This window comes from Crotalus tigris, unplaced genomic scaffold, assembly GCF_016545835.1.
Source record: "Crotalus tigris isolate CLP2741 ecotype Arizona unplaced genomic scaffold, ASM1654583v1 scf7180000024471.848039, whole genome shotgun sequence".
NCBI lineage: Eukaryota > Metazoa > Chordata > Lepidosauria > Squamata > Viperidae > Crotalus > Crotalus tigris.
In genome coordinates, this window is record NW_024100642.1 from 722,211 (window position 1) to 748,729 (window position 26,519).

A 26,519-nucleotide genomic window follows, 5' to 3' on the forward strand; every position below is an offset into this window, starting at 1 on the left:
TCTGGACCAGGGGGTTGGACTGGATGACCTCTAGGGCTGTCTTGCCACTAAGGCTCTATGCCTCATTCTTAACCCCGGCTTGCAAGCCTGACTTGCTGAACGCTTGAATTCGAAACGTCTTAATGACAGAAGGACATTTTTGACCACGTGAAGCCACACAGGCATGTTTGTTTTGGACTTTGCAGCTAATTACGCAAATCTTAGCTCTGGGGAGTGGGGAGGCCCGCTGCTAGGGCTGTGTTATGCCAGCCAGAGGTTGAGCCACACTTGGCAAAGCGCGTTTCTGCTGGTAATTGACCCTATTGGCAAGGCATCATCTGGAGCGTCTCCTGCTGTTCAAACCAACCCCGGGAGAACGCGCGAAATCCTCCCCCTCCCCCGTTTTTTAAAGAGTTCCCTGCGCTTTCCAAGCCGGTTTGCAGGAAGGCCAAATCCACGATGGTCAACGGGATGGTGGGGTGGCGGGGTGGGATGGGGGCGGAAGAACCAACAAAGGTGTGCCTTGCCCTTTTAAGAGGTGCGCCGCTCTCCTCGCGCTTTTCCTGGGATCGCTTGAGCAAGAAAGCTGCCAACAGTCACGACCTTTGGATAGGAAAAAAAAAAATCCTCTCCCTCTTTTTTTCCCCTTTCTTTTTGGGCGAGAGGAACGCATGAGCGGCGGGGAGCTTTGTGTTACTACCGGGAACCCGTCGCTTGGCCGATTGCCCCTTTTCTGCTGGAGCGATCGCCCGCTGGTCGCCCATTCCCACGACCCTCTTCTTCCAGGTCTGCTCTCCATGCCGCTGAACATGCGGCTGCATCCACTTTGGGCCGCCGTCGGCCTGTTCCTTTCCGCCTTCCCGTTATTCTATCTTTTGAACACCATAGCCGCCTTGCAGAGGTACGTACCGTGTGAACGAGGCAAGAAGAACACGGATTTGACCCGGGATTTTTTTTCCCCTCCCCTGACCCTTTCCCCCTGACCCACGACTTCTGGGGATCAGAAAGAAGGGCTTTAAAGGTTTGACACACCTGGGTGACTGTCACAAGTTGAATTGTGGGAAGGGAACACAGGATAAAGAGCAAAAGAGAATTTGCAAAGGTGGAAACCATGTGGAGCCATCAGTGCCCTCGATAGTGCCCTGTCATGGCCATGTTAGGTTGTTGGCAAAGGCACACCCTCCCTGTAGGGGTGGACTGTTTTCTAAATAAGCCTGAAAAAACTCCTGACTTTTGATCATTTTAGTTAGTAGCTTTCAACAGCTTTAATTCCAATTTTACCCTGATTTAAAGCTGCTGTTTTGTTTTACTGTATTTCTGTGCTTTAAAATGTAAAGTAGTGTGTTTAAAGGCAAGGAGTTTAATGGTGTGTGTGTTAAATGAGATAGTTTAAAATTTAATGCCATTAGGGAAAGATGTTTTGCATAAGAATAGTAACAATAACAATCATAATAATAGGGCCCTGCTTGACATAGCTACAATTTTGACTGCCCATTTTGTCCCAGTGCCTTCTTTCCTTCTGGTATAAGTGATCCTGATGATCCTATTTAAAACCACCACTGGGGAGGGGGAAACCCCTAAATTTTGAATTTTCAGCAGGCTGAACCTCCTTTAAAATCTCCAGATTTGTGTCTCCCTCAATCTGATAATGTTCTCCAACTGCCTCTCCCTTGCTGTGACTCACAAACTGCCCATCAAAAAGTCACAGCGCAAATTGTTCTAACTGTCAGGAAGTTTCTCCTTAGTTCTAGGTTGCTTCTCTCCTTGATCTCCGTTGCTTCTTGTCCTGCCTTCAGGCGCTTTGGAAAATAGCTTGACTCCCTCTTCTTTGTGGCAGCCCCTGAGATATTGGAAGACTGCTATCCTGTCCCCCCTCATCCTTCTCTTCATTAAACTAGACATACCCAATTCCAGCAAATATTCCTTATATGCTTTAGCCTCCAGTCCCCTAATCATCTTTGTTGCTCTTCTCTGTACTCTTTCTAGAGCAGTGGTTCTCAACCTGTGGGTCGGGACCCCATTTGGGGTTGAACGACCATTTCACGGGGGTTGCCAAATAACGCAGTCCGCCATTTCCCCCCCCCCTTTTCCTTAGCTGTGCTACCCCCTTTTATTCTATTGGCTTTTGAAAGCCAATAGAATAGACTCTCTTGAATAAAGTCTAATTCTATTGGCTTTCCAAAGCCAATAGGAATTGTCCAGGCTGTCTCTGCCCTGCTGAGCCCGCCAAAAGTCCCATTCTGCAAACGGTGCTGCACCAGTTGAGTAGTCCTCGACTTACGACCGGTTGAGTAGTCCTCGACTTACGACCAGTTGGGGTTGCGGCATTAAAAAGGTTGAGAACCACTGTTCTAGAGTCTCAACATCTTTTTTACATCGCAGTGACCAAAACTGGATGCAGTATTCCAAGTGTTTAATAGTTTAACGTATCAGCATCACAGTCGCAACAAGGCGAATCTTTCCATCCCCACTGAGGCAGAGCAGAGACCCTTCTTCCAGTATCACACCTGTAGTTGTTGGTTGCGAAGTCGTGTCCGACCCATTGCGACCCCATGGACAACGTTCCTCCAGGCCTTCCTGTCCTCTACCATCTTCTGGAGTCCATTGAAGCTCACGCCTACTGCTTCAGTGACTCCATCCAACCACCTCATTCTCTGTCGTCCCCTTCTTCTATTGCCCTCAATCTTTCCCAGCATTAGGCTCTTCTCCAGTGAGTCCTTCCTTCTCATTAGGTGGCCAAAGTATTTGAAGTATCACACCTAACTGTGTTCAGTTTTGGCCAGACGGAGGGAAGCAGGTCAAAACCAGGTGGTTTGGTAGAGGGATCACTAATGGTCAGGTCACAAGAAGGTACCTTGGACTGCTCTTTCCAGGCACTCTCAGGGTTAAACTGGACAGATGTTAAGTGAATAACTGTTTTCTACGGGATAGCTGTGCACTGCCCTGGTGAATAGGGAGGGCCTTGTGGTTCAGCATCCTTGACCATAGAGCAAGAGTCTAGTTCAAATCCAGGGATCAACTCCCAGGAACACCCAGGATTCAGTGGCAGGGTTTGAATTGAAAGTTGAGCAATATGTAGTTATTAACGAAACGCCATTGTAGACGAGGACGATCCATTTGATCTTTAGTTTCACTGCTTCTTTTCAAGCAGGCTTGCCAGGGATCCTGGCCTCCGTTGGCAAGAAATAGGGGAATTGTTAATGATTGTGCCTAAAAATACATTCTGGGGTCTGCCAGCCAATCTATGCTGTGGCAATTTGCCCATTGGGGGTGTAGAGCAATTCCAAAGGAAGGCAAGGCAGCGATAGCTCCAATTTTATATTATTATCTACAGCTTGACACTGAGGGCATTTCTAAGGTTGAAAAGGCAGCGTGTCTCTTCCCAAAATGCTTTCATTTCTACCCACAGGATATGTTTGCGTGGCACCCAGGCTGGGGATACAGAAATAAAAAAATAAAAAATACCGCCTAGGAATGACATCATGCAACACAAATGCAACCCTTTCTTGCCCCCCTGGGCTGCCCCACAGTAGGTGTGGCCAAAAGGTTGCTATGTTTATGGTGGTTTATTATTGGAGGCTTTCAGGAGCAAAATTAGGACCTAAAACTTTGGAGGTGATGAAGTCATTCGCTGCAATCCTTAAAACGAGTGTCAAACTCGCAACTTCATGTGACGTAACGCAACTTTTTTTCCATTGCCAGCAATGGGGTGGGTGCGGTTTCGGCATGACGCATCCGGCCTGCGGGCCAGCACTTTGACACCCCTGCCTTAAAAGATATGATAACCTCCCCTTCTTTAAAACAAAAGGAAAGAAAAAAAGAGCACTTTTGAAGTAGCCGTATAAAAATGCTATCCCTGTATTAAATCCTCATCTGGATGAGTGCCTGAGCTTGCATTAATGCATTGAATCTCAGCCTTAGCAATTTGAAGATGTGTGGACTTCAACTCCCAGAATTCCCCAGCCAGCATGCTTAAAAAGCCCCATTAACAAATTTAATTCCACAGTTCCCTTCAATTTTCCATCCCCTTGAATTCCCCTTGAATTTTTCCATAGAAGGAAACATTCTGGGAGGAGAATCTTGGTAGTCCAGAGTAGCCCATAATCCAACATTCCAAGTTTCTAGTCCACAAGCTCACTCAATCCATCAGCTCAGTGCTGATCAGCAAGGCTTTATTTTAGTTCCAGGGAGGAACACTATCCCTCCCCCTCTTCAAAGAAGGGATCAGCTGCCAGCCCATTCCAGCTTCTGTACCCTTCCCTCTGGGGAGGGACCGCCATCTTAAATTTTGTTTTGGGTAGCTAAATATTTGGGGCTGACACGAGCAGCCTGTGTGACCACGAGTTGCCAATTTTCGAACAACCGGCTTAACTCAGCTGGATATTGCATAGATGGATTGGAGTGGACAACTCAGCCGCCCTTTGGACCCTGCCGTGTCTCTGACAGAACTTGCACACTGACACAGCGTCCTGCAATTTTATAGATTTCTCCAGCCTGAGAATGGAGGTGCTGATGACCTGTACAGAGGCACAGGCCTAATGTTGTCTGTTTATATTACAGGTAATCCTCGACTTAACAACTGTTTGTTTAGTGACCATTCAAAATTGCAACAGCAATGAAAAAAGCGAGTTATGACCATTTTGCATACTTACCACCATTGCAGCATTCGTATGGTTACAAAAATTCGGATGCTTGGCAACTGGTTCGTATTTATGACGGTTGCAGTGTCCCCTGGGTCTCCTTCTGCGACCTTTTGACAAGGAAATTCAATGGGGAAGCCAGATTCACTTTTCAACCATGTGGCTATCTTAACACTTGTAATGATTCACTTAATAACTGGGCAAAAAAAGTAGTAAAATGGGGCAAAACTCACTTAACAAATGTCTCACTTAGCAACATATATTTTGGACTCAGTTGTGGTCGTAAGTCGAGGATTACCTATATTTTTATTTGTCCACACAGTGAAATATAAAAGAAAACCATCTACAGCAGGTATGTCTAACAGCATGCTAGTAATGTGACCCCACAAAATAATAAAAAATAAAGGAAGTTTGATACACACACACACACACACACACACACACACACACACACATGCACACATATATACATACATATACATACACAAAATAACTACAATATACATTTTATATGCGATCCAAGACAATTCCTTTTCACTCATTGTGGTCCAGGCAAGCCAAAAAGTTGGACGACCAAGTTCAACAGATAGTCCTCATTTAGCGAACACAATTGAGACTGGTAACTTTGTTGTTAAGTGAAGCGGTCACTAAGTGAAACCACACCTGTGCTTATTTATTTATTAAATTTCTATACAGCCCATCTCACCTAAGTCACTTTTATAACAGCAGAATGCAACCAGATAAGTACGTGAATAAAATTATAGATTGAACAGTTTTAACAAGAGTTAAAAACAAGTTAAAACTTACAAGTAAAAATAACCAGGTTAAAAATTCAAAGGTTACAAGGTTCACAAGTTAGGATCTTACTTGAGTCTTGCTTTACAGACCTGTGAAGGTTGCAAATGTGAGGGCTGGTCAAAAAGTCACTTTAGCATCATCACTGTAACTGGGAATGGTTGCTAAATGAGATAATAATAGTAGTAGTAGTAGTAGTAGTAAAGTTGGAAGGGACCTTGGAGGTCATCTAGTCCAACCCCCTGCTCAGGCAGGAAACCCTACACCATTTTGGACAAATGGCTGTCCAGTCTCTTCTTAAAAACTTCCAGTTTTGGAGCATTTACTGCTTCTGGAGGCAGGCTGTTCCATTGATTAATTGTTCTCACAGTCAGGAAGTTTCTCCCTAGTTCTAGGTTGCTTCTCTCCTTGATTAGTTTCCACCCGTTGTTTCTTGTCCTGCCTTCAGGTGCTTTGGAAAATAGCTTGATTCCCTCTTCTTTATGGCAGCCCTTGAGATATTGGAATACTGCTATCATGTCCCCCCTTGTCCTTCTCTTCGTTAAACTAGACATACCCAATTCTAGCAACCGTTCCTTATATGTTTTAGCCTCCAGTCCCCTAATCATCTTGGTTGCTCTTCTCTGTACTCTTTCTAGAGTCTCAACATCTTTTTTACATCGTGGTGACCAAAACTCGATGCAGTATTCCAAGTGTGGCCTTACCAAGGCATTGTAGAGTGGTATTAATACTTCACATGATCTTGATTCTATCCCTCTGTTAATGCAGCCTAGCACTGTGTTGGCCTTTTTGGCAGCTGCAGCACACTGCTGGCTCATATTTAAGTGATTGTCTACTAGGACTCCGAGGTCCCTCTCACAGTTACTACTATTGAGCATGGTGCCACCTATGATGTACTTGTGCATTTGGTTTTTCTTGCCTAAATGTAGAACCTTGCTTTTTTCACCATTGAATTTCATTTTGTGAATTATTAAACCAGAATCATTTTTGTTCAGGAGGAATCAGGTCGCAGCTTTTCTAACTGATATATTTTATTAAAAAAAAACAAGTTTTTGAGAGCTGCAGCTCGTGAAAGTTGATGCCTTTAAGAAAAGTTGTTAACTGGTAAAGATGGTGCTCTCAGATTCTTGCTGATACTTTGGCTATCATAAATAGCACAGCTCTCCTCCTACGATACCTCCATTAAATAATTGTGCAATGAAGAAAAAAAAATCCCTAAGTATGTTACAGTAATTAAAATGAACTAAGCATAACCCCAAATTAATTAACGTATGAAACATCCATAGGATAAATAATATCTGCTGTAAAATTAATGCATTTATTAAGCTTTTCATTATATCTTAGGCCATAGAGCAATATATGCAGAATGTATTTCAGCAATATAGTGTGTCATCTTGTTATTTATGGAACTTAGAGATTTTTAAGAGGCAGCTCACTGTTTTGTAGTAGGCTCAGCAGTTGAAGTCTGATTTCTTGCAGAGGGTTTTTGTCCCAAAGCTACAAGGCTCTAACACAGCAAGGGGGAGGGGCCCATCATTTTTTAAACCTGGTTATCAAGAGAGGGTTGTGCAAATGACCCTAGAGGGAGAAATTCCTCAAATGTTCAGCCTTTGACATCTAGTCAAAACAGCCTTTCCTTAACATTTTTTTAATGCCTTTGACTCAGTACTGATTCCTGGCAACTGCCTGGGCTGGTCCTTGTAGTTTTCTTGGCAAGAGTTCAGAAATAATAATAGTAGTAATAGTAATAATAATAATAATAATAATAATAATAATAATCTTGGAAGGGACCTTGGAGGTCATCTAATCCAACCCCCTGCTCAGGCAGGAAACCCTATACCAGGCATGTCAAACTCGTGAGGTCACGTGACGTTGCACAATGTATTGGGCCGGTTTTGCCATTGTCGGCAATGGGGTGGGCGCGGCTTCCATGTGACGCGTCCAGCCCGCAGGCCGGCAGTTTGACACCCCCTGCTCTATACCATTTCAGACAAATGGCTGTCTAATCTCTTCTTAAAGACTTCCAGTGTTGGAGCATTCACAATGGTTTGCCATTGCGTCCTTCCCAGGGACTGGCTGAAAATCAACCAGTTGGCTTTGTGCCTAATGCCGGATTAGAACTCATGGTTTCCTGATTTCTAGCCTGGAGCCTTAACCACTACATCAAACTGATTCTCTTCTCTGACACAGATACATAGAACATAAGGACTGGATGGGTCCCTTAGAGAACATCTAGTCCAGTGCATGGATCCATTACTACAGTATCTCCAAGACGGTGATCCAATGAAGGAGAATCTATTAACTCTTCCTGACCTCCCAGCTTCTTCTCCTCTTTCTGCAATGACTCTGAACAATTCTGATTCAACTTGTACATCATTCTCTTCAAATATACAAAGATGGCGCTCAGGTCTTCTTCTGATCATCTTTTCACTAAATACACTCACTGTAGCAGTAGTAGTAGCAGTAGTGATGATGATGACGACGATGATGAGTTGGAAGGGACCTTGGAGGTTTTCTAGTCCAGCCCCCTGCTCAGGCAGGAAATTCTATACCATTTCAGACAAATGGCTGTCCAGTCTCTTCTTAAAAACCTCCAGTGTTGGAGCATTCACCACTTCTGGAGGCAGGTTGTTCCATTGGTTAATTGTTCTAACTGTCAGGAAATTTCTCCTTAGTTCTAGGTTGCTTCTCTCTTTGTATGTATCCAATCATCCCTTATCCCTTTTCATTTGCAGTCCCTTATTGCCTTGCTGGCTCTTCTTAGGACATGCCCCAATTTGTCAGTGTCCAAGACCTGGATGTAATACATATATGGGTAGTTCTTGACTTACGACCATAAGTGAGCCCAAAATTTCGACTGCTAAGAAAGACAGTTGTTAAGTGAGTTTTGCCCCATTTTACGACCTCCCTTACCACAGTTGTTAAGTGAATCACTGCAGTTCTTAAGTTAGTAACACGGTTGTTAAATGAATCCGGCTTCCCTATTGAATTTGCTTGTCAGAAGGTCGCAAAAGGGGATCATGTGACACCCCCCGGGATACTGCAGCCGCCATAGCATCCAAATTTTGATCACATAACCATGGTCAGGAGTAGGCAATCTTGGCTCTTTTATGACTGGTGGACTTCAACTCCCAGAATTCCTGAGCCAGCCATGCTGAAGGGAAAGGAAGAGGTTTCCAAGCTGAGCCATGCTGGCTCAGGAATTCTGGGAGTTGAAGTCCACGCATCATAAAAGAGCCAAGGTTGCCTACCCCTGACCATGGGGATACCGCAACAGTCCTAAGCAGTCATCAATCATTTTTTTCAGTGCCAAGGTCACTCTGAATGGTCACCAGTATTCCTTGACTTACGACTATTTCAGTGGCGCGGGAAAAAAAAGAAATGGTCCTTTCGCCTATGGCAGTGGTGGCATCCCATTGGCACGCGCGCCGTCGCCCCAGTCCGAGGCCTTCAGCTGGGTTTTATAAAACCTTTTTGCTTTAGGCCTCTGCCGCTGTGTACAAAAAAAAAAAAAGGTTCAATCAATCAGTCAATTTCAACTTCTCGCGGGAAAAAAAAAGATCTTGCAAAGTTGGAATTGATTGATTGAACTTTTTAGTCCCACCCAGTCTGCTGTTACCACCGCAGCCACGCCCACCCAATGGGCCACACCCACCAAATGGGTCACACCCACCAAATGGGCCACATCCACCCGGCACCTGACGATGCATAAGTGGGTTTTGGGTTGCAGTTTGGGCACTCGGTCTCTAAAAGGTTCGCCATCACTGGCCTATGGCCATCACTGCATCTCCACAGTCACCTGATCAAAATTCAGGAGCTTGGCATGTATTTTATAACGATTGCAGCATCCCTGGGTCACCTGATCTCCATCGGTGACTTTCCCAGCAAATTCCAGCCAGCAAAATCAATGGTGGGGGGGAGGAAGCCAGATTCGCTTAACGACTGCCTGCTCTGTTTAACAGTGATTCTGCAGTGATTTACCTAACGACTGTGGCAAAAAAAAACCTCATAAAATTGGACACTGTTCACTTAACAACCCGCCTTGCTTAGCAATGGAAATATTGGTCTCGGTTATGGCCGTAAATAGAGGACTACTTGTACTTAACTTGTATTGCAGAAAGAGAAAGGGGAAGAATGCAGCCAGCATAGCTTTGGGCCACGTTTAAGATACTATTTGCGAGGCACGTTTTTTTTTTAGAAGCAGTGAAAAATGCCTTTTTCCTAACGCTTGCAGTAAAGAACAGGAAAAACTCTGCAGGCAAAGGGAAAGCAGTCTCATGCCTAGCTAAATGCTTAGCTGGCTTGCTCAGCATTTGCCTGCTTAAAGGCATTTGAGCTTTCAGTCCGTCTAAAAAAACGCTAGCAGGGGGGGGGAGTCTTGTATTCCCCCCCCCCCCGGGTCATGCCCTCTTTTGCCTCTCCAGCTGACAACTATTGATCTGGAGACCCCATGCAGCTCTGCGGATCCTCAGTGGCCTTTTCCAGACCCCACTAAACTGCCAGGCTCACTGCATGGATCTCAGGCTGCATCTGCATTGCAGTTTGATACCAGGCGTCAGCCTGTTTCCTGCAGCGCCACTCAGAGCTTGGTGCATTGGCTGCTGATGGTATAAACAGGCTGAGCCCTTGGGTTGGCATTCAGGGTGATCCCTCTCTGATTTGGGGCAATCAGGATGTGTGGGAGGGGGTGGGGGGGAAGTACCAGGGGATGTGCTACATGCATAAACCGTGGCAGCTTGAGTGTCTCACACTTTCAGTTAGAAAGGAGCCCTAGCAAAAAGATGCTCCTCTGCTTTTAGACTCTTAAAAAAAAAATCAGAATTAGTTGGAAACTGCAGTTTTGGAGTACCGGAAATGGGAAAATGCGGAACCTTTGTATCAGTCAAGTAAGAATAAATGCACAGAAATTTAGCACCCCCAATTCTACAAAGCAATTCAGCTGATCGGTGAAGAGCGAATGATTTTTTTGCAGGTTTTGCAAGATGGCTAACATCAGTGCTCCATTCTGCACTCTCCCTTCATGGTACTACTACTACTACTACCACTGCTACTACTACTAGTAGTAATAATAATAAAGTTGGAAGGGATCTTGGAGGTCATCTAGTCCAGTCCCCTGCTCAGGCAGGAAACCCTATGCCATTTCAGACAAATGGCTGTCCAGTCTCTTCTTAAAATCTTACAGTGTTGGAGCATTCACAGCTTCTGGAGGCAGGTTGTTCCACTGGTTAATTGTTCTAACTGTCAGGAAATTTTTCCTTAGTTCTAGGTTGCTTCTCTCCTTGATTAGTTTCCACCCGTTGCTTCTTGTCCTGCCTTCAAGCGCTCTGGAGAATAGCTTGACTCCCTCTTCTTTGGGGCAGCCCCTGAGATATTGGAACACTGCTATCCTGTCCCCCCTCGTCCTTCTCTTCATTAAACTAGACATATCCAATTCCAGCAATCGTTCCTTATATGTTTTATCCTCCAGTCCCCTGATCATCTTTGTTGCTCTTCTCTGTACTCTTTCTGGAGTCTCAACATTTTTTTTACATCGTGGTGACCAAAATTGAATGCAGTATTCCTGTATTATGGGCAATGGAGTTATAGGTAGTCCTTGACTTGCAACAATTCATTTAGTGACCGTTCAAAGTTACAACGGCACTGAAAAAAGTGACCTATGACCATTTTTCGCTCTTACGACTGCTGCAGCATCCCCATAGTCGTGTGATTTACATTCGAATGATTGTCCGTTGGTTCACACTTATGACGGTTGCAGTGTCCCAGAGTCACATGATCCCCTTTTGCGACAAGCAAAGTCAATGGGGAAGCCAGATACACTTAACAACCGTGTTACTAATTTAAGAACTGCTGTGATTCATTTAACAAAAGTGGTGAGAAAAGTTGTCAAATGCGGCAAAACTCAGTTAACAAATTTCTCACTTAACACATTTCTCGCTGAACAAAAAAAATTTTTTAGGCTCAACTGTGGTCGTAAGTTGAGGACTACCTGTACCCCATGCCTTATTACAAAGAAGCAAAATTGTACTGTATTGTAAGCTGCCCAGAGTTGCTTTGGATCATAACATAGACATTAAATAAATAAATACAATAAAACATTTATTTAGAAGACCCCCCCTCCCTCCCCACAGTCCAAATCACCCCTATAAAAATTACACCGAAGGAATAACATTATAACAATACTAAGAGAGCTATGCTGGTGGTTTAAGGCTCCAGGCTAGAGATCAGGAAACGGTGAGTTCTAGTCCCATCGTAGGCCTGAAAGTCGTTGGGGGACTTTGGGCCAATCACCCGAAGACGGTGAGTTCTAGTCCCGCCTTAGGCATGAAAGTCATTGGGGGACTGTGGGTCAATCACCAAGAGACTGTGAATTATAGTCCTTCCTTAGGCCTGAAAGCCAGCTGGCTGACTTTGGGTTGTTCACTCTCTCTTAGCCCAACCCACCTCACAGGGTTCTTGTGAGGAAAATAGGAGGAGGAAGGAATATTAGGTATGTTCATACCTTTTTTATTTCACGTGTGTCGTGTAAAAGGGGCAGGGCTTTGAGCGCATGGGGGAGCACTCCATCCTGACTGAGTTGACCTCCTACCTCATGGACAGCCCTAAATGTAAGCCAAGTCCTGCGAACAGGGGTCTGTGATGGGAATGAAGATCCTGGCGGTTGCCATCTTCACTTTGTTGACCCCTCTTCCTGTCAGCGTCTCTGTTTGTATTCTAGAGAATCCCACGCACTTTAAATTTAGTTTAAAATTCTAAATGTCTGAATCTTGTAGAGACTATGGAGAGCCTCAGATAGTGTTCCCAGTGGTGGCTTTTTAATTAATGACTTTAGCATTTGAACTCTGCTTGTTCCTTCTTCCCTACAGCCCTTTGGTGACTGCAGTTCTCGGCGTTATTATTCTGTCGCCTTTGTTTGTTCTGATTTATCTCCCAAACCGCTCCTACGAGGACCCTCTTTTATACGGTATGTTTATTTTCTATTTTACTTGTCTGGTTTGTCATGCATGACACTTTTCTTCCCTCACACTCCCATCTTGGTTGATCCTTTGACCAGGAGGGACAAGTGGAAATAATTGCTGATTTCCTGATTTACCGCTTTCTTCCTAATGACTAGATCAGCGTTGCTCAAGCTTGGCAGCTGGACAATGTGTGGACTTCAGCTCCCAGAATTCCCCAGCCACACATTGTCAGGCTATCAAGACTGAGAAATACTGGATTAGATCACTAAATAGGAAAGCGTGGTTGAAATAGTTGTACATTAAACTTCATTGGTTTGGGAAGTTTTCACTCAGCGGTTTTGCATAAACAAGGCCCCCGAAGGTAGCTGAACAGATTGTGATTACAGAAAGCAAATATGTACCTGTCAAATATCTGGAGATGATTGCCGATGGATAAAAACTGTGGCGACAGCTTTTTTTTACAGTCCTACCTTCTGCAGGTAGTTCTCAACTTACAACTGTTTGTTTAGTGACCGTTCAAAGTTAAAACGGCACTGAAAAAGTTATTTATGATTGTTTTTCACACTTACAATCACCCTGTGGTCATGTGTGATCAAAATTTGGGTGCTTGACAACTGGATTATATTGATGTTTGCAGTGTCCTGGGGTCACATGATCACCTTTTGCAACCTTGTGACAAGCAAAGTCAGTGGGGAAGCCAAATTCACTTAACAACTATGTTACTAACTTAATGACTGTGGCAAGAAAGTCGTAAAATGGGCCAAAACTCACTTAAAATCTGTCTTGCTTAGCAACAGAAATCTTGGACTCAATTGTAGTTGTAATTCAAGGAATGCTGTGGTCAGAGGCATTTTGGTCAGAGTTGAACAAAGAAAGACAGGTGATTTTTTTTTTATTAGACACTTGATGATGGGGAAAAGGATTATTCCATACAAAGTCACCCAGCTGGCTTCCCTCTTTAAGGGAAGACTAGAACTCACCAACTCCTGGTTTCTAGCATAGTATATTGGTCACTAGCCTCACTCTGCTCTCAGTAGATGGCGCTAAGGAACCTGTGGGAAATTTTAAGACACACTGCTTATACTGTATGATCTAAGCCAGGGGTAGGCAACCTTGGCTCTTTTATGACTCGTGGACTTCAACTCCCAGAATTCCTGAGCCAGCATGGCTCAGCTTGGAAAACCTCTCCCTTTCCCCTCAGCATGGCTGGCTCAGGAATTCAGGGAGTTGAAGTCCATGAGTCATAAAAGGGGCGAGTTTGAAGACCCCTGCTCTTAATTTTCATCCTGGGATAGGGGTAGGCAACCTTGGCTCTTTTATGACTCGTGGACTTCAACTCCCAGAATTCCTGAGCCAGCATAGCTCAGCTTGGAAACCTCTCCCTGTCCCCTCAGCATGGCTGGCTCAGGAATTCTGGGAGTTGAAGTCCACGAGTCATAAAAGAGCCAAGGTGGCCTACCCCAGATCTAAGGCTTGGAGCAGTGTTGCTGAACCTTGAAAATTTTAAGACGGGTGGACTTCAACTCCCAGAATTCCCCAGCCAGAATTCCCTGGACATGTTTTTGATTGCATCCTATTGCTTTAATTAGAAGGACAGCACCTGTTAAAGCAATGTTTTTCAACCTTGGCAACATTAAGACATGTGGACTTCAACTCCCAGAATTCCCCAGCCAGCCATGCTAAACGAACCAAATCAGGGGTGTCAAACTCACAACATCATGTGACATGTCGCAACGTATCGTGACTTTTTTCCCCATTGCTGGCAATGGGGTGGGCGCGGTTTTGCCATGATGCATGTAGCCAGCAGGCCGGCAGTTTGACACCCCTGAACTAAATGAACAGCCCTATTTTTATAGAGCTACTTCCCCTAAGGCAGGGATCCCCAACCCCTGGTCCATGGTCCACAGCATGCCAGCAATCAGTTCGCGCAAACAAGCGAAGTCTCATCTGTGGGATGCAGGCAGCACACGAAACCGTGCCCCCTCTGGTCCTTCGAAAAACATCTCTCCACGGAAGCGGTCCCTGGTGCCCAAAAGGTTGGGGGAGTCACTGCACTAAGGTTGTAGAGTTAGAAGAGCGGTTGAATATAAAATGCCAATTAAAGAGTTTGTTTAGGAAATATAATGAGCTCACTTCAAGAGGTCATGGCCTGCGAAAACGCACACACAAGCGCACCCACTTACTGACTTTTTCTCTTCCGCCAGTGTTCATGGTCCTTTGCTTCATTGCTGGAACTGACGCTGTGATCACTTTGGAGAAAGACGGCTATATCAGCCACTTTGCAGATTTCTACATCAGAGAGGTTTGTCTGCAGGGAGCCAGCCTGTGCTTTTGGAAGTAGGGGGAACCCACCATTAAATTCTGTGTCTACAGCCTGCCTAGAGACACGGAAATCAACTGAATTTCAGCCACCGTGCCTAGCAGCTCTGGAATTTCCTAAGGATCTCTTTCCCCATTAGTTCCTGACCCTAGTTAACTTTTTGAGATTGTTTCTGTGCTGTTGACAAAGGACAAGAAACCCACCCCCATTGAGAGCAATCTATACCCTTATCCTAACCTTACTCGTTGTGCTCCTTGACTGCTAACTGGCTGGTTCTGGATGCCATTCAAAGTGGGTGCAGTTGAGCTGCTTTGCTCTTCCACGTGGCACCAACTAGCTGATCTCAAAAAGCTAAGTAGGGCTAAAGGTGGTTAGTTTTTGGATGGAAATCCAAAACTGGGAATTTAAAAAAAAAATCCCAGAAAAAAAAAATAGTGTCAAATGATACGAATTGCATCCGTGATGTTTGTCAAAAGCTGAGCTCGATGCAATGGAGTCTTTCCCGAGGAAGATTCTAGAAGACAAGAGAATGTCTCTTTCTCATAGCTTCACCAGACACAGATCACTGCCTATTTTCACAGTTGGAGAAATTCAGTAATGTGAAAAAAAAAAATATGAGGCATTTTAAATTTTTCTTGCCAGGTTTATCTTGGCAGATAAACGTAAGTATAAGGTAGTCCTTGACTTATGACCAGCATTGAGCCCAAAATTTATGTTGCTAAGTGAGACAGTGGTTAAGTGAGTTTTGTCCCAATTAATGACCTTTCTTGCCACTGTTGTTAAGTGAATCACTGCAGTTGTTGAGTTAGTAACACGGTTGTTAAGTGAATCCGGCTTCCCCATTGACTTCACTTGTCAGAAGGCTGCAAAAGGGCATCACATGACCCCGGGACACTGCAACCGTCATAAATATGAATCAGTTGCCAAGAATCTGAATTTTGATCACGTGACCCTGGGGGTGCTGCAATGGTTGAAAGTGTGAAAAATGGTCATAAGTCACTTTTTTCAGTGCTATTGTAACTTTGAATGGTCATTAAACAAACTGTTGTAAGTCGAGGACTACTTGTATGTTGGCGGGAAGGCGAGAAAATTAACCAAATGCAAACGGTTGGAATTTTGGGAGCAGGTCATGGGCACATCCACAAAATGGCTATTTGAAGGATACAGCCAATTACAGAACACTTCCCCAGTTGCCCTTTTACTTTCAGATTTGCAAGATTTTGTTAATGTAGATTTACGATAAAGTAGAATTAGCTTATTCATCACGATTCCTGTCTGGTCTACCTGATAAAGCTGGCATCACTCTTGCAAATGCAGGTAGTCCTCGACTTATGATTAGTAGCTTAGCAACTGTTTGAAAGTTCGGCGGACCTCCCAGGACTCCCTGTGATCCAAATTCAAAGTTCCAATGGCCGCCTCCCCTCCCAGCAATCATGTGATCACATTTTGGACAGTTGGCAACCAGCCTGCATTTATGGCTGTTTGCATGTGACTGTATGGATCCACTTAACGACTGCCACATTCGCTTAATGACTTCCACAAAAAGTTTGTAAAATTGGATGAGGTCACATGGTGGCCCACTTAACAACCAGCACAACTTAGGACCATAATTCCCGTCATACTTCTCTATGAAATTATATCTCCCATCATGTCCCAGGAAACTAGGGAGGGTCCCTCCTGAACTTTTTGCCCTGCCCGCTATCCAGTGGTGGGCTAGGCTCTCTGTTATCTGACCAACAGTATCTCTTCTCCCGGCTCCCAAGGTCTTTCCCACAAAACATGACAGGCAGACTTCGACTTACAGCCATCCATTTAGCGACTGTTCAAAGTTACAACGGCACTGAAAAACGTGACTTATAGCCAGTTCTCCCACTTATGACCATTGCAGCATCCCCACGATCACGTGATCAAAATTCAAGTGCTGGGCAGCTGGCATGTATTTACCCTGGTTGCTGTGTCCTGAGATCCTGGGGTTGTCATTTGTAATCTATCTAAGGAGCTTCTGACAAGCAAAGTCAATAGGGAGGGGGGAGTCAGATTCACTTAACAATTGCATGGCTCACTTAACTGCAGCAATTTGCTTAACAACTGTAGCAAAAAAAAGGTCACAAAATAGGGCGTGACTCACTCAATTGCCAGGTTCAGTTAATAGAAATGTGCAGCTCAGTTGTGATCATGAGTCATGTCTGTACAGTATCATTGTGAAAATTCACTTGCCAAGTTTCTAACTGGCATGGTTGGTGTGTCGCGTGAGTTCTGATCAAGTGGAAAGGATGCTCAGAGATCCAAAATTCTGCTCAGAAATCTTGCAACCTTTGGTTTTTGATCTCAGCTTTGCGACTTCCGGTGAAGGAGAGGCTGCAGTCTCTCGAGGAAGCTTGTCCTATTAGGAGCTTTCTCCTAAATTTTACAGGGGTAGGCAACCTTGGCTCGTTTATGAGTCATGGACTTCAACTCCCAGAATTCCTGAGCCAGCCATGCTGAGGGGAAAGGGATGCTGGCTCAGAAATTCTGGGAGTTGAAGTCCACGAGTCATAAAAGAGCCAAGGTTGCCTACCCCTGTTAAAATTTAGCTTTGCTTTGATGCCTTCCAGCCCTGCCTTTTGGTGCTACAGAGAACAAGCTTGCTGCGTTCAGCTGGTTGACTTGTTCTGAAGCCATCTGGGAGAGGAGCGAGTTCAAGGTGATTTTTTTTTTACAGTGTTCCTGTTTTCTCCTCTGCGTTGTAGGGTGAGCTGTATCTGGGCACAGCATATGGCATCATGATCTCCTACTGGCATGCTGCGGTGAACTTCGCCATGTATCTCGTCATGATTGCAGCCATTGTTCAAAGGTGAGAGGCCAAGTTTCATCCCTTTGAGATAGATCAGGTCAAGAAGTAGACCACAAAAACTCCTGGGACTCTATCGTATTTTTATACGGGATGATAACTATAGAGAGAAAGGGAAGTGATCTTGATGAAAATATGCGAGAACTATAATCTGGGCCAGGAGTAGGCAACCTTGGCTCTTTTATGACTTGTGGACTTCAATTCCCAGAATTCCCGAGCCAGCCATGCTGAGGAGAAAGAGAGAGGTTTCCAAGCTGAGCCATTCTGGCTCAGGAATTCTGGGAGTTGAAGTCCATGAGTCATAAAAGAGCCAAGGTTGCCTACCCCTGATCTGGGCAAAGGGGGATGAAACATATTTTGAGTCCTGAGAAACAAAGTAATATTGTGAGGTGGCTCAGGCAAACACCTTCTTGATCCATTGAAGTATAAAAAGATGGGGAGGTACAGAGAGTCCTCCACTTATGACCACAATTGAGCCCAACATTTCTGCTGCTAAGTGAGACAGTGATTAAGTGGGTTTTGCCTCATTTTATGACCTTTCTTGACACTGTTGTTAAGTGAATCATTGTATTTGTTAACTTAGTAACGTGGTTGCTAAGTAAATCTGGCTTCCCCATTGACTTTGCTAGTCAAAAGGTTGCAAAAGGTTGTAAAATTGGGTGTGATCATGTGGTGATCCGCTTAATGACCACCAGGACTTAACCATAATTCTGGGTTCAATTATGGTCATAAATTGAGGACTACCTGTAATGCTTTCCAGGATATCTGCTTGTTTTCTAAAAAGAGTTACCGGAACATTCTGCTTTCTAGAAAGAGTTATCGGACTGTTGGTCTCTATTGGACAGGATCTTTCATCATGACACTCATAGTCTTCCTGCTGGGCAATGTGATTGGTGAGTCTTATTTTTTTATTTCTGGACTTGACAAAATCCCTTTCCTATTTCAGTTATGTTTTAAAATAAAAAAGTCCATTCCTTAGAATAAAAGATGTTGGGAGGGTGCTAAGGAATAGAATGGACTGGCTGTTATTGGAATTTCTGTTTTCAAAAATACCGATAGCAGAATCCATTGTCAAAATTGTTATTAGTTTATCAGAATATAAAATACAAATAACAGAATAACTGAGTTGGAAGGGACCTTGGAGGTCTTCTAGTCCAACCCCTTGCTCAGACAGGAAACCCTATACCATTTCAGACAAATGGTTGTCCAATCTCTTCTTAAAAACCTCCGGTGTTGGAGCATTCACAACTTCTGGAGGCAGATTGTTCCACTGGTTAATTGTTCTAACTCTCAGGAAATTTCTCCTTAGTTCTAGGTTGCTTCTCTCCTTGATTAGTTTCCTTCCATTGCTTCTTGTCCTGCCTTCAGGCGCTTTGGAGAACAGGTGGACTCCCTTTGTGGCAGCCCCTGAGATCTTGGAACACTGCTATCATGTCCCCCCTCGTCCTTCTCTTCATTAAACTAGACATACCCAATTCTAGCAACCGTTCCTTGTATGTTTTAGCCTTCAGTCCCCTAAACATCTTTGTTGCTCTTCTCTGTACTCTTTCTAGAGTCTCAACACCTTTTTTATATTGTGGCGACCAAAATTGGATGCAGTATTCCAAATGTGGTCTTATCAAGACCTATAAAGTGGTATTAACACTTCATGTGATCTTGGTCCTTTCATTCTGTTAATGCAGCCTAAGATTCCAAGATCCCTCTAGCAGTTACTGTTATTGAGCCAGGAAATGAAAATGAAAATAATGGGAAATTAAGGGTAGGAAAAAGCAAAAATAAAAAAGGGCATTGACTTATGACTCTTTTTAGCACAGTAGAAGATAGTAACATTACAGCCTCAACTTTTTACTCTTACATAATAATATATATTATACCTTTCTGTAACAATGAACCTACCTAATCAGCAAAATCAAAGTCAAAGTTTCATTTTGCCATCATAAGGTCAAAATCCAGAAACAGTTTCCAAATGAAAACAAAATTAGACTTATTCTTTTCTTTAAAAAATTAACTTTAACATTTCTACTTTTTTCTTATTATAGACAATAATATATATATTGCTTGCACATTAATCTTTATCATTTATATTAACAAAATTCACTATACTGTTTCATATTTTTTAACCTTAAGTGAACCCCCCCCCTTTTTAAGCTCCGTTTTAAAGCTTTAAACTTTTCTCTAAAAATATTTCAAAAATCAATAAATCCTGATTTTTTGCTTATAGGAAAATACAGCTCTGAGGTCCGACCAACCTTTCTGCTCAACCTTCTTTACCTCATCATACCCATCTGGGCAGCCAAAACATTCTTTGCCCAGCCCAAGACCTGCCCTTTGCCAACAGCTGATCAGGTATGAAAAATATATGTTTAAAGGTAGTCTTGACCTACAATTATTTGTTTAGTGACCGCTAGAAGATACAGTGGCACCGAAAAAAAGTGACAGCTGGTCCTCTCACATCACACATCATTGCAGTATCCCCACAGGCACTTAATCAAAATCTGGGCACTTAACAGTGGCACCGAGAATTCCAAGAGAATTCTCTTCCAAGAGAATTGGAAGAGACCTTGAAGGTCTTCTAGTCCAACCATATAGACTAGACTAGACTAGACTAGAATAGACTAGACTAGAATAGAATAGAATAGAATAGAATAGAATAGAGCCGGAAGGGACCTTGGAGGTCTTCTAGTCCAACCCCCTACTTAGGCAGGAAATCCTATACCATTTCAGCCAATGGTTGTCCAATCTCTTCTTAAAAACTTCCAGTGTTGGAGCATTCACAACTTCTGGAGGCAAGTTGTTCCACTGATTTCAGACAAATGGTTGTCCAATAACTTCTTAAAAGCCTCCAGTGATAGAGCTCCCACAAGTTCTGAAGGCAAGTTATTCCATTGATTAATTGTTCTAATCATCAGGAAATGTCTCCTTAGTATTCTAGGTTGGTTCTCTCTCCTTGATTGGTTTCCATCCATTAGAAACAAAACAAAACAAAACAAAACTTTGTCACTTTAAATGTATACTAATCATTATAGTACGTTAAAATGAAATTTCGTTGCATTCAACTCTCAAAATATACCATTATACATATGCCCACATACACACACATATATGACACAGAGAAACATCACAGTCTAGTTCGAATGTATACATATTCATGGCGGAAAAAAAAAGAATCCTGCAAATTTACAAGACGGATGACATAAGAAGCAAAGCTGTTGCAGAATCTAGTAGTCCTGCTATAAATACTTTGAAACCTCCTCCCAGAGGGGAGCAACAGAAACAGACTGTGAAGTGGGTGTGTGAGGTCTCTAACAATGCTTCAAGCTCTTAGCACATAGGGCTTATAAGCAGTGTCCTGAATAACGGGAAGTGAGCTTCCTATAATCTTCCCAACTGTCCTTACCACTCTCTGTATGGACCTTCTATCTGAGGCACTGCTAGCATCAAACCAAACAGTGATGCAGTTTGTTAAAATGCTCTCAATCGTACCTCTGTTAAAAGTGGCCAGGACAGAAAGAGAAAAATGTGCTCTCCTCATCTGATGCAGGAAATGCAAATGCTGGTTTGCACACTTCACTAAGAATAAAGTATGAAGAGACCAGGTCAGATTGTTAGTTATTTGCACCCTCAGGTACTTAATACTATTGACCATCTCCACCGCTGAAGCCTTGATGCAAAGTAGAGTATGACTATGCTGGCTCTTTCTAAAATCAACAATGATCTCCTTTGTTTTATTAACATTCAAAACCAGGTTATTTTTATTGCACCAGTCCGCCAAAGCCTTCACCTCCTCCCTATAAGAATTTTCATTATCATCCCGGATAAGACCCACCATTGCCATGTCATCCGCATACTTTGTTTCTTGTCCCACCTTCAGGTGCTTTGGAGAATAGGCTGACTCCCTCTTCTTTGTGGCAGCCCTTTAGATATTGGAACCAGTATGTGTTTAGCAACCAGTGTGTATTTAGACCAGGGGTCTTCAAACTTGGCCCTTTTATGACTTGTGGATTTCAACTCCCAGAATTTCTCAGCCAGGCACAAATTCTGGGAGTTGAAGTCCACAAGTCATAAAAGGGCCAAGTTTAAAGACCCCTGATTTAGACTGTTGCAGCATTGAGCAGGTCATATGATCTCCGTTTGTGACTTTCCCAGCTGGCTTCTGACAAACACAGTCAATGGGGGAAGCCAAATTTGCTTAATGACCGCAGAACTCATTTAGCAACTGCAGTATTTGCTTAACAACCATGGCAAAAGAAGGTCTTAAAAATGGGCATGAGTCACTTAACAACCACCTTGCTTAGCAACAGAAATTCTGATCCCTATTGTGGTTCTAAGTTGAGAATTACCAGTAGTTCTATAGCTATCACTCCCTGTATACTATGGTACTTTTCATATAATAGATTGTTTGTTTTTTTTAAGTGGTTTTCTTGGCGGTGCCTTTCAATCAGTGTTGACTCATTGGAGACTCCCAAGTTTTCTTGGCATGGTTTTTGGAAGTGGTTTGTTATCGCCTCATTCCTAGGGCTGAGAGAGAGTGACTGGTCCAAGGTCATCCAGCTGGCTTTCACGCGTAAGGCGGGATCAGAAGTCACAGTCTCCTGATGATTGGCCCAAAGTGACCCAACTGGCTTTCATGCTAAGGGCAGGACTAGAGCTCACAGTCTCGTGGTGATTGGCCAAAAGTCACCCAGCCGGCTTTTATGCCTAAGGTGGAACTAGAACTCATAGCCTTCCAGTTTCTACCCTGGTGCTTAACCACTAGCTAGACCAAACTGGCTTTTCATCCCACCTCTATTCCCATCTCTAATAATTCAAAGTGTCAGTTACAATAAACATAGTTAGATATTGGGTTTTTTTTTAATCTGGCTACCGTGTTGGGCTGATCTGTATAATAGTGCTTTTTATTATTAAACCAAAATCATCATTCTTTCCATTGATTTGTCCCTGACTTTTCTTATCTACCTCTCAAGGAGTATTCAGTACAATTTTTAATTCATTCCTTCTATTTCCAATGCTCAGAGGCAAGTATTCTTGCTTATATAGCCAAAACAGCACAAAAGTGAGGGATCAGCATTTTTTTTTCAGAAGTATAAAATTTCTTTGAGGAAAGAATCTTGGTGGGGTGGAAGGGGAATAGAGGCATCTAATTATACAGTAGATAGTAAATGTCAGATAGATACTTGACAGACCATCCAGAAAACAATTTATCAGACTAGACTAGCGATTCTTAATTTTGACAACTTTAAGGTGAGTGAACTTCAACTCCCAGAATCCCCAGCCAGCAAGGCTGGCTAAGGAATTCTGGGAGTTTAAGTCCACACATCTGGAAGTTGCCAAGGTTGAGAAGCATGGATTTGGGTAGATGGGCAACTGTATCAGTTCGACTGATAATCAATTAAACAGTAAATTAACACTTCCATTAATGGCTAATGAATTCTGGGAGTTGAAGTCCACACAGCATAAAGTTGCCAAGGTTGAGAAACACTGAACTAATCATTCACTTGTTGGCTGTCAGTTTACAGGCTGTTGTGCATCACAACTCTGCAATCCTGTGGTGGCTGCATTGTCACTTCCTGCCTGCTCACAATCTTGTACCAATTTCAAAACAAGTTGATAGTGACAATCTTCTCTTGTGAGGCCCCAGTTTTGAATCAACCTCCAATCCCATTCTGAGAGCAAGACTCCTTAATTCTACTTTTCTTTCTATTTTGGGAAAGGTTGCAGAAGAGCAAAAGAAGAATCTGCTCCAGCGCCGTATGGATTTGGGATTGGTAGGATTTCTCCTTTTGGCTGTGGTCTACACACTCTTCCGAGGATTGGTAAGGATAATTGTCTGTCTGTATGTCTGCCTGGCTGAGGAATTCTGGGAGTTGAAGTCCACAAGTCATAAAAGGGCCAAGTTTGAAGACCCCTGGCCTAGACCAGTGTTTCTCAACCTTGGCCACTCTAAGGGGTGTGGACTTCAACTCAACTTCAATGGCTGGCTGGGGAATTCTGGGAGTTGAAGTCCACACCTCTTAAAGTGGCTGAAGTTTAGAAACACTGATCTAGAGAGACTTTTATTTCCTACTAGTGCACCAGAGGAGGTTCATGACTTGGTCCAACTTATGCAATTAATGGGGACTTTGGTGATACCTGATTGAACAGCAGGTAATCCATCAATGCTGGACTGCAAGTACTGATCTCTTGTGGCGGTAAATTCTGCCAAGACTGCAGTGTGTCCACAATGTCGAGATCAGCAGATTCATTTTCAGACCCAATCTGCATTTTGTAAGCATCCTTAATGGAGGGGTCACGATCTCCTGGGGAAAAAATGATTGATGAATTACATGGTCAGGAGACTCCTGCCAACCCGGCTGATGCCCAGGGTCACCCCTATCTATCCATCTATCTTTTTTTTTTTTTCCTTTAAAGGTACTGTTTTCTGCCTATAGAATGAGCCAGCTTGCCCTTAAAATAGCCCTTGAACAATTTTGGCAGTTAGACCAGTATTTAAAACTTAGATGTTTTGCATACAGGTAATCCTCAACTTATAACCATTCATTTAGTGATCATTCAAAGTTACAACAACACAAAATAAAAGTAACTTATAACCGGTCTTCACACTTACGACCATCACAGCAGCCCTACATTCACGTGATTAAAATTCGAGCCCTTGGCAACCAGCATGTATTTACAATGGTTGTGGCATTCTGGGGTCACATGATCACCATTTGCAAACTTCCAGCCAGCTTCTGACAAGCAAAGCTGTGTGATTTTCAGCTGCAGTGATTCACTTAAGAACTGTGACAAAAAGGGTCATAAAATCAGATGTGACTCACTAAACCATTTTACGTAGCAATGGAAATTTAGTCCTGGTTGTGATCGTAAGTCAAGGATTATCTATACAAATGAGATGTTCAGCCACTAAACTGGGGCCTCAGATTTGTGGTCTACGGCCCACTTATGGTTCTCTGAGTCATTTCATGCAGTCTGTGAGGGTATTAGGAAAGTATATCCTATGGAGGGTACTTGAGGCAAAAAGTGGAAGCAATGCACACTGCCTTTTCTATGGCTGTAACACAGGAGTGGGGAACTATGGACCTTTTATGCTGGCTCAGGAATTCTGGGAGTTGAAGTCCACAAGTCATAAAAGGGCCATAGTTCCCCACCTCTGGTGTAACAAGTGAGGCAACAGCAAAGCAGAGAGATGGTCTTACAGAACCAGAACTTGAGGCCTCTGCCATTCTCTGCACAGCCTTTGGAGCCATACTGTAGTTTTAGTTTTCCTGAAGTTGAATGCTGGTTGAACACACATCCAAACATGTATTGGGCCCTGAGTTTCGGGGCCCCCATGTTTGGAAAAAAGATGGTTGTTCACACAAACCACATTTCTTTTCCTTCCCCTCCCCCAATACCCAGATAGCCCTCACTTATTATTATTACTTAGCGTATGATAAGAACTTGACAAAGAGAAGTAAAGATATACACACAATCCACGCAAGTATATATAGATAATCCTCGACCACAAATGAACCCAAAATTTCTGTTGCTAGATGAGACAGTTGAGACAGACATTTTACGGCTTTTCTTGCCACAGTTGTTAAGTGAATCACTGCAGTGGTTAAGTTAGTAACATGGCTGTGAGGTGAATTTGGCTTCCCCATTGATTTTGCTTGTCAGAGAGTCGCAAAAGGTGGTCACATGACACTGGGATGCTGCAATTGTCACAAATGTGAATCAGTTGCCAAGCGTCTGAATTTAAATCCAATGACCGTGGTGAGGCTGCAGTGATCGTAAATGTGAAACGCGGTCATAAGTCATTTTTTCCAGTGCTGTTGTAACTCTGAATGGTCACTAAATGAACTGTTGTGAGTCAAGGACTACCTGCACAAAATGTCTACTGGGAGATATGGCAGTGGCCTCATAACTAAATGTCCAATTCAGCTATTCAGACCTCATGTAAGGACCAGAGCTGAACCTGGACAGTCATTGTGGCTGTTAAGCGGATCACCACATAACTTGACTCAATTGTACAACTGATTTACAATGGTTGTAAAGTGAGTCACTGGTCATTAAGTGAATCATATAATTGTTAAGTGAATCCCTTCTGAAAGCGAGGTTGGTTTTTTTTTGTCAGAATCATGTTCGTGACTGTAGGATGTTGCAATCAGTTATAAATGAGAGCTGGTTGCCAAGCGACTGGAATGCGATCACATGACTGGGTGTGTGTGTAACAGTTATAACTTTGAGGATAGGTAGTAAGTAACTTTGGGGCGATCCTTTGTAACTTCAGACAGTTGTCAAGCAGGTAGTCCTCGTTTAGCAACCACAACCGGGACCAGCACCTTGATTGATAAGCAAAGCGGTTGCTAAATGAAATCATGACTGAGCTTACAATTTTACCTCAGCTTTGCTTTGCAGACCTGCAAAGGTTGTAAATGTGAGGATTGGTCACAAAGTTACTTTTTCATCATCTTTGTAATTGTGAACTGTCACTAAATGAAGCAGTCACTAAATGAAGATTATCTGTGCTCTAATCCAGAGGTTCCCCAATCTTGTCCACTTTATGGCTTGTGGACTTCAATTCTCAGAATTCTTCAGCCAGCATGAAGTTGAAGTCCACAAGTCATAAAGTGGACAAGGTTGGGGACCCCTGCTCTAATCCATCACTCGTTTGAATCTCTGTCCCTTAAAAGAAGCCAAGCTGGATGAAGCATTTTGCAAAATGTCTTCTGATACAGAAGAAATATGGTGCCAAGAGTGGTAATCATTCCATTTTGGAATATTAGAGTTGTTCATGATTTGGGGAGGGGCGAAGTAAATAAATTTACAAACAGTGTGTGTGTGTATGTTTGTGTCTCTCTGCAATTACAGGTTGTTCTGGACTGCAGAGCTGATTCCTGCTTTGATTACGTTTATCAGCAAGAACCGTACCTGCGAGACCCAGTGGCCTATCCCAAGATTCAGGTACATTCAAATTGTCTGGGAAGAATTCCCTGCAGAATAACTCTGTAAACTCCTCC

The 26,519-nt window shown here is 43.3% G+C and overlaps 1 protein-coding gene across 2 annotated transcripts in view; it reads left to right on the forward strand.

Annotated features, from left to right (window-relative positions):
- The first annotated feature begins 607 nt into the window (after positions 1-607).
- The window catches only part of TM6SF2 (transmembrane 6 superfamily member 2), a 31,475-nt gene continuing 5,563 nt past the window's right edge, over positions 608-26,519 (forward strand). The window contains exons 1-8 of one of the 2 annotated variants that reach the window (XM_039333032.1): positions 608-880; positions 12,278-12,375; positions 14,575-14,672; positions 17,420-17,523; positions 18,331-18,413; positions 19,742-19,866; positions 23,232-23,333; positions 26,371-26,463. In XM_039333032.1, coding sequence (XP_039188966.1) covers positions 651-880; positions 12,278-12,375; positions 14,575-14,672; positions 17,420-17,523; positions 18,331-18,413; positions 19,742-19,866; positions 23,232-23,333; positions 26,371-26,463 — 933 coding nt within the window. In that variant the 5' untranslated portion in view covers positions 608-650. The remainder of the gene's footprint in view (positions 881-12,277; positions 12,376-14,574; positions 14,673-17,419; positions 17,524-18,330; positions 18,414-19,741; positions 19,867-23,231; positions 23,334-26,370; positions 26,464-26,519) is intronic. The other variant, XM_039333031.1, reaches the window with a different exon arrangement.